We start from the raw sequence: 12,116 nt of genomic DNA, 5'->3' as shown, positions 1-12,116 counted from the left end.
GAGTAGATAAGAGTTGCCTATAGTAGAAATACAGTAAAAGAGATTCCCATTAATGCATGCAGGGAAAAGAACTGAAAGTTAAAGTGCTAAGAGAACATCATAAATAATCTACCAAATATCCTGCAAAGTTAGAACTCATATGGATCTGAATAACTCATCCACGAAGCTATCGTACTTTCAATTTTTTTTAATTTAAAGCGTACAAGAATAGACAACTACCCATTCTCCTTCATTTATTTAAAGACTCGGCATAAACCCAAATACAAAATATATGAATTATTGAACTCCAACATAAACCCTGCAGGATCTGGGAAGATGAACTCAATCCCATAGTACTATTCATTTACATAACGATCTATAATTTATCTGCAGCAGGCTTAAAAAGAAAGGTCTCTGCAGCAGGTTTAACAGGGATGGTCTCTACAGCAGGTTTAACAGGGATGGTCCTGGTCCTATGGTTGATCCATATGACTGCATAAACATATCCAATCATGATATATCCCAATATCCTCAAGGGTACCAGTGCAATAATGTCGATCACAGCATCTGCAAAAGAGTCAGCAGGCAAAATCCCGGCAGTTAACAATGACAACATTTTACCACCCTGCCCACTAGTTGCTACACAAGATTTCCCTCGTGTAACAGCACCCAGAATAACCCTTGCCACATCCCTAGGATTCTCTGCTTTACTTCTGTCATAAAAGGTCACTCTTTGAGCTACCTCTGCCAGCCCTGGGTCGGTTACACTATCTACATAGATTCAGAATGCAACATTAGTATAGTCAGAGCTCCTCAAAAGCCATCAAAACCTAAAGGTGCAATGCATGAGAGAAAGAGATGATAAAAAATGTATATGCAAAACGATGATACCTAAGGTTTTACAAAATGTGATGTTAGAGAAAAGATAAATATACGAAGAACCCTTCAAAAACTTGAAATACCCACCTTCCATTTCGCTTAGTAGGGGAGTTTCTACAAATCCTGGACATGCAAAACTAACTCCAATATTATAAGGAAACAGCTCGAGCCTGAGGTTCTCTGCAATCCCTTTTATTGCATACTTGGTAGCAGTGTAAACCCCACCACCATACAAAGGATACTAGTGTCATTGCAAAGACCAGGACGCCCATTAGCATATTGTTCAGTATAAAACAGAATATATCTAAGTTTTTTCTTTGATTAATTTTGTAGATCAAACTTCATGATCCACCATTATTTTTCTTTTCTTATCTTACACTTTTTTTTATAATGATAGATCATAAAATTTGATTCTAAACATCACCAAAAATTACACAACAAAACCAAAAACTATACATAATAATAATAATATTATAGACTGAAAAAATCATGTCTGCAAAACATACCTAATTAGATAGATCCTACAAACCAATAATCTATGGTGCCAGCAAATCATCTAAGTTTCAGCATTCACAGAGAGAGCATGTATATGGTGCGAGTTTTTGTTTTTACCATAGAAGCAATAGAGCCAACTAGCAGAAGAGCCGAGGGATGCTTGAAGCTCCTCTCCTTCATTATTGGAAGAGCCACCTTCAAAGTGTAGAGTGTCCCTCTAATGTTGGTACCCACTATAGAATCAATCCACTCAACTGACATGTTCTCCAGATACCCAGCACTACCAACCCCAGCATTGCAAATAAGCACATCAACTGGCATCCATTGAAAGGATTCCTTGATAGCTGCAGATATGGCTTCATAGTCTGTTACGTCTGCAACCTGTCAAAAGAACAAGAAAAGTTGTACATACAGATGATCTGGAACTAGAAATATATTGGGTTAGTTCTAATGTTTTTGTAATATTCAAATAGATTCATTTAAACAACATGCATACCTTGATGTTGATCCTATTCTTGTCACATTGAAGTTCTTGAAGGATTTGATGGGCAGCTTCCTTGAGTTTGGAAATATTTCTTGCTATGAGTGTTACGTAAGATCCTTGGGCAATAGCTTCTTTGGCAATCTCAAGGCCAATGCCACTTGACCCACCGGTTATAAGTACATGCTTGTTTTGCAGACTTTGAACATGAGTGGAAGGTTTCCATATGGACAATAGGAATGAAATAACTGTGATAGCAACCACAGTAGATAGAACACCAATGACTTGCCAAATGTCAGCCATTTTTTTTAACCTGCTGCACAGTTTCTCAATGTTGGTATTGTCTCTGATATATAATCTAGGCAACAAACTGTCTGTGTGTTAGTGTGAAAGTCTAAGTAGGTAATCACATTTAATGAAATAATAAAATCTATACCAAGGGATTCAAACATAAGAGAAACCCTAAATGCATAATTAAGATCCATACACCAACTTGAATCTCTTTTAATACCTTTCAATTCCCGCCTCTGAATGAACTTGTACGAATCACAACATCCAACTAAATATTCCATTCTTGTGGACTGTGAAAATTTAATTTAGAAGCTGCATATTCTATTTTTGTAAAGTCTGATTGTTTTTTTATCAATTATATTTGTTACTAACCCATGTACAGATAGTTGGAAGACTTAAAATTTCATAAGAAAGATAGTTGGAAGTCTTTTAATATTTCATAAGAAAGGCTTTGAGCATATTAATATGCCGTCATAGAGGCATCTATGAGGTCAATAATATAATAGTTTTCTTATTTGGATTTCTAGGTCTTTTATAGTATTTCTTTAAAAAGAATTGAGCATATTAATATGCCATCAATTATATTTGTTACCAACCCATGTATAGATCGTTGGAAGGCTTAATATTTCATAAGAAAGATGGTTGGAAGTCTTTAAATATTTCATATTTCATAAGAAAGGCTTTGAGCATATTAATATGCCGTCTTAAGAGGCATCTATGAGGTCAATAATATAATAGTTTTCTTATTTGGATTTCTAGGTCTTTCATAGTATTTCTTAAAAAAAAATTGAGCATATTAATATGCCATCCTAAGAGACATTTATAATAAAGATAAAGACAAGAACTTTTGTTTGGATTTATAGGTATGCCATATAATTATATCATTCAAAGGCACTTGGAAGTCTTTTGAGGACTTGACTATGCTAATATGCCATCTTAGGAGATATTAGATATGACAAAGTCAAGACTATAATTATACTTTTTATTGAGATTTTCAGGTGTGATATATAGTTAAATATTATTTAAATTATTTATTATTAAATCAAATGATTATTGTGTAGTGATTAGTGTTCATAATTGATTGTGTTTAATAATAAGTATTTGGTTATATATTGGCAATAATTCGCTGCTTTTGGATTAGATTGTGTGTGATTTTTTTCTCTATGCATGTTCTCTAACTATCATACTGGTGATGGATCATAGAGTGTGATTTGAAACGTTGATGCACAAATTCACACACAATCTAATCAGGACACAATCTAATCAGAAAGCAACTGAATATTATTGTATGGATTGTGGAAACTTAATGTCTATTATATGTTGGTAATATGGTTAAGTTTATATTTTTAGGATTTTGGTTAAATTATCAATGTATTTTTGCTTTTATTTATCATGCAGTTCTCTTGTGTGTTATTATTTTTTCTTTGTTTACATGTAGATGAATCTTGATTGATGATGAAATCTTGTAGTCCTAATAGTATAGTACTGTTGATGTTTGTTCTTGTACACAGCAACTTAGATAAATATTAACACATTAATCTCTCTTGAAAAGAAATCAAATCCCAATGACTCTAAACATGACTATCCCAAGGCTTTGAATGTTGGTTCTTGACTATGCAAAATAAATTCAATTTTCAAAATATTTACTATTTTAACAAGGGCTTTGACTTGTGAACTAAAAACTTGACAATGATTTTGATAAAATTTTCTATATATTATGAAAACCCTAAATGAATCTTTAGATCTAAGATTTGAAAATAATTTTATCATATGATTTAGTAATAATTTGATGTTGTTCCTAGCCTATTTTTTTATTTAAAAAAAAATTCAAAAGCAAGGTGTTGCATCCCTCTTTTCACTGATACTATGTTATGCTTTATTTGCACTAACATATGATGTTGAGTTAATGACAATTGAATAGTGATTTAGAAATCCATATCTGAAATGATTTCATTTGATAAGTCAATAAGTTTTATATTGCTATCTAGTCATGTGTATACATGTTATAATTATTGATAAGATTTTGAGCTAACTACATTGTTATGACCTAGTGGTTGTAAGAAATTCATCATCCTTGAGAAGAGAGGGAAAGTATCATCGAGTATGGGAGGTAAGCAAGTGAAGGCTCGAGTTGTCATCTACCATTCATATCTACAATGTCTAAGATAATTTAAGTCAAATGGTAAACATTTTTTTGTAAATTTATGTTACAAATGTATAATACATGGTAGAATTCTCAAAATTGGGCAGAAAAGGATATAGTTGTTGCTAAAACACAATTATTGCTAGTAAAATATTTAGACAACAATGTAGTACACTATAACTAGACATCACTAAAGATAGTTTATTTTTCTCCTAAATGCTATATGAGAAGTGCAAAGTTATATCTGATTGTTGAAACTTGAATTCTTTATTATGTTGTTTTAGTTATGAAGTTTCAAGAAGGGTGCAAATGGTATCCTAATCTATTTACTCGTGAAATGAAGTAATTGTTGGTATTTTTGTTTAGGCATTTTAAAAGCACAGATAATGAATATTAATGGTGATTGAAGAGAAATTGAATGAAAAGTTTATTATTGGTGGTTTCCATAATATATCAACATACTATAGGCATATCTTGATTAGTGCCTATCCTTATTGAACATCAACATTTATTATATATTTTTAGAACTTGCAAATACCTTAATGCACCTGTGCATGATGGTTTCCACTCTCTTATTGCTAAAAAAATAGATATTTATTCTTTATTATATTGATGCCATTTGAGCTGCACAAGAAGAGATTTAAAGATTATTGGAGAAAATATCTTAGGAGAAAGATGACAATTCTTGGTTTTATAGTAGAGTCTTGAATAGTCATTGTAGATGGGAAAGTGATAGGTAATATAAAATTTGTTTTAAAATATGTTTATAGCATTTGTCTAAGAGTTTTATCTTAATTGGTTGAAGCATTGAGTTCTTATTGTAAAGACCCAAGTTCAAATCTTAATAGGACATCATATGAAGTTCTAAGTTGTGAATCTCGGTCTTCCATAGTTGGCTTATGATGTGGAGGTAGTTTCTAAATAAGTGGATTTGTAAGTTGTGACTCTTGGTCTTATGCATGTATATATCTTAATTGTGCAAATGGCCTAAGTGATACGTATAATTGTAATTGTATTGAGATAGAAAAACTTTGAAGTTAGAGAGAGGAGGATATTATTAAGGGAATCAGAAATTAGTAGAATAGGAATTTAAAGGTGTAGATTTTGACATTTGCAAGCAATGATATCAATTGTGGCTTTTTATTTAAGATATTGTTTTGGATTAAAGCAAAAACAGGTTTTGAAGGGGCCCTGAAACCCTTTACAAAAAGATTCTAAGAGAGTTAGAATCAAATATTAACATAAATAAAATAAAAAATAAGCTGCAAAAGAAAGACATTACAAATGACAGCCATAGAGACAGCAAAAGCCCAGACGGGCAGCAAAAACCAACAAAGAGAGTAAAACACAGAACCATCAAAACAGAGACAACAATGACCACAGACAACAGAAACACAGACCCAATTACATGAAGTTCTTGAGAGTCTCAGCCAACTCAGCCTCAAGGACACTCATATTTTCAGCAGCAACTTTTATTTCTTTGTAGTCCACCTTCTAAACAGTTGCCTTCTTCTTCATGTTGCCACGGGTCCTTTTGTTGGGTCCTTCTTATTGAGATATTGTTAATTTAATTGTAGTTTCTAAAAAAAATTTGGAGTTCAAATTAATATTGCAAGCCATTATCTACGTTGGCATTTGATGGAATATTGAAAAATATTATTCATCTTGACAAAATAAATCATGCTAACTATTTGGCATTACATAATATTTGAACATATCGATTTTTTTTAATTTGGCTTATCTCTCATATGCAACATATTTTTCATGTTTAATGCACAACAATGCATGGTGAAACAACACATTTGTTAGGGTTTACATTAAAAATCACTTTTAAAAATGGATATCACGTGTTTTACATGTATTTTTTAAAATATAGGTATGCTAGTTATGTCTAGAGGCATCTACAATCATAGAAAGGAGTGAAAAACATGTGTAAACAAAAACCCCTCTAAAATAAATTTGACATCTTAGCTATTAGTTATGCTAGAAATGTTAGTGGTTGTAGTTGTGATGAGAATGAAACAAATGTTACAACTCATTACATTTAGAGGCATCTAGAGTCACATAATGGATTGAAAAACCTATGTAAATAAAAATCCCCTTTAAAATAAATTTGACATCTTAACTGACAGTTATGCTAGAAATGCCAATGATTGCAATTACAGTTGGCAAGAACTTGAAATTACAACTCACCTAGTATACAACTCACCTAGCATTGCAATATTCTATAGCCTGATGTCACAACTCACTAACATTACAGAATCAAACAAGCACATAATCAAATGGTCTTTAGTAGAAGAAATAATATTTCCCCTTATTATATCTATAGTATTTTCAAAGAAGAAAAACGATATGTTGTAAATCCGCATCTAAACGTTTTGAGGGAAGATATTGAGAACTTAATAATTTAAGCAATGCCTAATACAGATTTGATTTGGAAACAAAATTTTCAATCATGTCATCTATTTTGTTTGTTGTATTTGATTTTGCATTGGAGGAGGTGGGTCTTCATTAATCTTGGGCAAGGGAAGATTGCTCGAAGTTTTGGATTGTATATGATGAGTTTATGATTAGAATTTTTTTTTAATAAAAGTGGCAAAGCCACTTAAAATTATATTAATATATAAAATTAGTATTACAAAATCAGTTAATATCATGAAACTCAAAGTATTACAAAATCAGTTAATATCATGAAACTCAATTTTGGCATAACGAGGAGGGACAAAGTATAAACCCTACCAAAGTATAACCCCACAAAAAAGACCCATATATGAGTCCCAAAAATAGGGATACTCAAAATACATTTGAAATATCAAGTCCCAAGCATAAATCAAAAACATATACCAGAACCAAAAAGTCCCTACCGAAAAGTGCCCACCAATTAATTGCATTAAATATGATATCAATACAATAAATATGAGACATACCTCCAATTCACATATTAAAAAAATAATATATTAAATAATATAATTAAAATTAGTATAATATTATAATATATACATTTTCGAATGATTATAATTTATTTTAAAACCAATTCAATATAAATATTACTAACATAATGATAAATTACAATTATTCATATAAATATTATAATAATTAAAATTATTATAAATATATATATATATATATTAGTTGAAAAAAATTGTCTTCTAAAATTCGATTTTTAACACATAAAAAAACAACTAAATTTATGTGACTATTTATTCAAGACCCAATTGTCTCCATATATTAACTAAGAAAAAATTATATATTTAAAAATCATTCATCATTTTCTTTCATTTAGCATAGTCATGATGGCTTAATTGTGTCTCTGGGTGAGTCCATGTAATTTTAGGGCTTACATCTATTTTAGGTTTATTTTTAATATGTTTATATTTATCTTAAATATTATATTCTTTATGGTAAATAATTGTTTTATTTTATTACCAAAAAAATTTGTTTTCATCTATTTAATTATGTGGTATTTAACAATAGTCATGAGAGCATTAATTATCAATGTATCAAATTTGAGATATTAATTATCAATGTATAATACCTCAAATTTCATCTTAGAAAATAAATTGTAAAAGGTTGATGTCCATTACATAATTGGTATCTTTAGGTGGTGAGACATTGATGGATGACATAATTGGAACATGTCCTCAGCCTCACTAATTATGCTCAACCAATTAAACTATATACTTTGATCTCTAAAGATGTTTTAGAAACTAATTAGCTATATTTTAAAATTTTCTTGTACATTTTATCAAAATAATTATTTTTTGGTCTAATTTTTTTTTTAATTATAGATTACAATTCTTTTTTATTCATTGTCTTTGCATCTCTATGAGAAAATGAGAAGTTGATATGGTAATCCTTCTCTTGAATTGGTATCAAAGGAAAGTTTCATCTAAATAGAGTTGTTTTATAGATTAAAATCCAAACCAACAAGTCATGATAGAACATGAATAGTTAGATTCAAAAGATGAATGGATGTTTGTATTGTTGTGAAGCATTTCACAAATGTGTGTGTAAGAAAATTTGAAGAGTTGTTATCTTTTAATTGTTTTCAAAATATCTTAAAAATGTCAATGGGCCCTTGGTCTATTGTTGAAGTTGAATGGCTCCAAATGAGCCCACCAGGGATCAAGTCTTGCTCACCAGGGATCAAGTCTTGCTGAGTGCAAGGCTTCGACCAAGGATCAAGTCTTGTTGATTGCAAGGCTCCGACATCATAAGAGATGAGGTAGGAATCGTGCCCTCGACAAGACTAGTTATGTATCTATTGATCATCCAATACATTAAGATGAAATATTATAAGACATCAACTCAAGTTTGAAAGTTTCTCAAAGTCCTTTTAGAAAAAGTTTGCTTGCACTATACACAGAATTACCATACAAAATGTGCTGCCAAAAGAATGCTATAAAGTCATTCTTGAACAAACGATAAACAACCTACAAGATGGTGCAAAATTGATAACATTTTTGGACGTGACAATGCACAAAGATTACATAAAAAAATACAGTAATAAAAATGTTAAACATTCTAAAAGCATATAAATGCTATAACAGCAATAATCAAACACAATTTATTGAATGAAGCTTGCATATCAATTCAGGATGAATATTTGTAAACCTCTGAATAACAAGAATACAGAACGTTTTAGCAATAACATACCAGTGTTGACAGAGAATTGATGAGAACAGTAGACAAGGGTGTTTGGGGACTCCTCTACTTCATCAATGGAATCCCAACATGCAGAAAATAAATTTAAAATGATGAGAATAAGACAAAGGCTATTCTTATATGTTATTTAGTTAGATAATTATTTATCTGAAATATTAAATTATTACCTATTAATTGTTTAACTGTTGAACTAGATGATACTTGAATAAAACTATTTAATGCTTACCATCCAATACTTACAGCCAAGGCAAAAAAAAGTTCTTTGAAATCGGTCCTCATTTGATGCATACAACTAAACTCATGGAATGAAACAAAGAAGAAAAGAAAAGCTTGTTATGGTTTGATTCATTAATTTCTTTGCAGGTGGGGACTTCTCTCCATGCATTGAATTGGGAGGCACCTTTTATTAGGGTTGTTATTTCCATTAAGACCATGGACTATTAAAGGAAGTCACTTTAATATCTTGACTAAGATGACCAACAGAGAATAGAAAATGTTTATTCAAGGACAAGTATATTGGTGACTGCAATTTCTTTTTTTAAATGCGGGTCTTATTCATTTTCAAATAAAACATTCCCAAATGAATGCTAATATTTACGTGGTGGGTCAAGCTTTTAAAGGATAAGTTTGAATAAAATTAAAGTAAAAAATGGATTAGTTTGGGGTTAGGGGTCTGGTTTTATTGATGAGAGCTTCTTGTGGTAAAGCATGAGGGCACGGGTTGCAGTATCCCCTCAACTCATGTGGTATTAGAGGATGTGTCGTGTCTACAATTTGTTGGGGGCTACTAAATTTCTACATCTGAAAAAAAAAGTGGACTAGTTTAATCAATTGAATTGAGTTGGTTCTATATTTTGTGATATTTTGGGTTAATTTAATTATGATAAAATTTTATGTAAGGTCTTAATCTTTTGTTTTATTATTCAAATGATTAATTTTTCACTCTAATCATCTTTTTAGTATGTTTCACTTGACAATAATTCAACCTTACCTCAACTTCAATAACATGTTTTGTGCTTGAAAGTAAGGCAAGCAAGGTATGTGAAAAAATTTCCTATGCCAAATTTAAGGAGGAGATAGTGAAAATTCTTATAAACATTTAGATAGCCACAATGAAAAGATGTAGAACTTAAAACATAAAAAAATCAACAATTAACGTGTTCAAAAAATAATAAATAAAGACCTCTTCGATGACTTTATGAGTGACATAAAGAGGATTCTAAGTGGTCACAGAATTTGCTTTAATGGGGGAACCTATCATGGGGAGGTGAAAGGGTTAGGAACTTGACCAAAATGCAAAGAACTCTCTAATTGGTCTAAAAGAGTTTAAAGATGTTGAACCTTATGATCATTTTGTTAGCCTAAACTTGAATATGCACTATCACATTAGAAATCACTAGCATTTTAGAGTGAATAAAAATTTAAAATCAACAAAAAATAATAATAATAATAATATTAAAAATATAGTTATATCCCATCTTTCTAGAGATTTACAAATATAGCATGAAACTATGACATAGCTAGGAGAATTTGGTAAAAAAATTGGCCCCATCACCTAACAAAATATTATGCCAAGTAAAAGGCTCTAGCTAAATATGCTAGAAAATATGATGAATCTGTTTCCAAGCCACTTGTACATGAGTGTAAAACTAAAATAAGTGCAAACAAGTTTTTTTGTTTCCCACAAAATAGGCACTCGAGGTTATTAATACTAATACATGTTATTTGGTTGCCAATCAAAAGACTTTGGTAAAGAAAACACTAAGATAAATACACAATTTGCTTCCCAAAATATTTGGACATGCTTGTTCCAAATAAAAGATAGAGATTGAATAGATTATCTAGAATTTAATTTTTTAACCACAGAAAATACAACAAAAGTTATTTGTATCATTTACTTGGAGAGACCACCATAATGGTTATTGGTTGATGGATAACCCAATTTAAAATCCACTTCCATTCTACATTGGCAATGGATTGACAACTTATAGACATACAAACATACATAGGTACACTTAGAATGCATTCATAAGAGTATACCCAAAAAATAATCTAAAGACAAAGAACCATCCACATGGAAGTACTCAAAATAAAAGATTTACCACTATAAACAATGTGTTAAAAGAAAGAGAAAAATATGCACATGAAGGAATGGCTAACAAAAATGTTACATAATAACACCAAAGATTAGGGAGTGATCTTTGTTCCTATTAGAAAGATCCTATTAAATTCTATATTTTTAATAATAAATTTAACCTACAAGGTTGTGAAGAAGTGAGCATATATAGAAAACTTTTAAGAAAAGTCAAGTAATTTATGACAACTAGGTGAGTCAGTGGGCAAGTTGTGTTACGTGAGTTACTATGAAGGAAACCAAGTAAACTATAACTTGATAAACATAAAAGATGGTGTTAAGAACATGACATATGTGTGTGAGAGGACATCCAAGGAAGTCTACTCTATATTTGCATAAGGATAAGTGCATGGACATGGGGACAAAAAAGGGGTCAAAAGTGATCAATTCTTTATATAAAATCAGCTAAATTTGAAGTTGGACAAGTAATTTGAGATTTGTATGCTCAAAATTTCAAGACATGTTAAGAACAAAATTTGCAGTACTCTAAATCTTGTTTTTAAACTACTAATTTTTTTTAAAAATTCAGGTTAAGAGGGCGAAATTCCAAGGACGCGTAAAAGTGTTTATGTTTTCATCTCTAAACTATAGCATAGTGTCTAGTGTATTCTCTCTATTATTTTTTTATGTTAGATATTTTTTTAAATTGGTTGGTAGAAATATAGCCAAGAGGGAGTTCTACAAGTTATGTATTTTTTTATTTATGTAATAAATTTTTGTATGATTTTTGAAGTAGATGTATCTTGAACAACACATTATTGAATATACCATCAATATTGTGGTCGCCATAATATTGTGCCCATTAATGTCTTATTATTACATATACTTCAAATATTCCTTTTAATTCTACATGATGGTCATTCTTTTAACCAAATCATTTTTTAACTTATATCTAATGAAAAGGAAGACATTGTATTAGATATTAGTACATAATACATTTAAACCTCTAAGATTTTATTGTTTTAAAGTTCTTGTTTATCTCAAACAATGTGCAAGTCCAAAAATGACTCAAATGCTTTAGACAATTAGTTTGACAATAATTCATTTTA

At 30.4% G+C, this 12,116-nt stretch overlaps 1 protein-coding gene across 3 annotated transcripts; it reads right to left on the bottom strand.

Annotated features, from left to right (window-relative positions):
* Positions 1 to 208: 208 nt before the first annotated feature.
* Positions 209 to 9,006, bottom strand: LOC131062516 (3-dehydrosphinganine reductase TSC10A). 3 transcript variants are annotated; one of them, XM_057996190.2, is made up of 5 exons: positions 8,925 to 9,006; positions 1,850 to 2,204; positions 1,471 to 1,734; positions 946 to 1,099; positions 209 to 750 (listed from the first exon to the last, which is right to left on the bottom strand). In XM_057996190.2, exons 2-5 carry the CDS (start codon positions 2,135 to 2,137, stop codon positions 356 to 358), a joined length of 1,101 nt encoding a protein of 366 aa, XP_057852173.1. In that variant the 5' UTR covers positions 2,138 to 2,204; positions 8,925 to 9,006; the 3' UTR covers positions 209 to 355. The 3 variants fall into 3 exon arrangements, with proteins under 3 accessions (XP_057852173.1, XP_057852175.1, XP_057852174.1); XM_057996192.2 differs by having other exon boundaries at positions 1,850 to 2,150; XM_057996191.2 differs by having other exon boundaries at positions 1,850 to 2,192; positions 8,925 to 8,997.
* Between the last annotated feature and the right edge of the window lie 3,110 nt (positions 9,007 to 12,116).

The sequence above is a fragment of the Cryptomeria japonica genome, chromosome 1, assembly GCF_030272615.1.
Source record: "Cryptomeria japonica chromosome 1, Sugi_1.0, whole genome shotgun sequence".
Lineage (NCBI taxonomy): Eukaryota > Viridiplantae > Streptophyta > Pinopsida > Cupressales > Cupressaceae > Cryptomeria > Cryptomeria japonica.
This window is presented reverse-complemented; position numbering and strand designations above follow the sequence as displayed.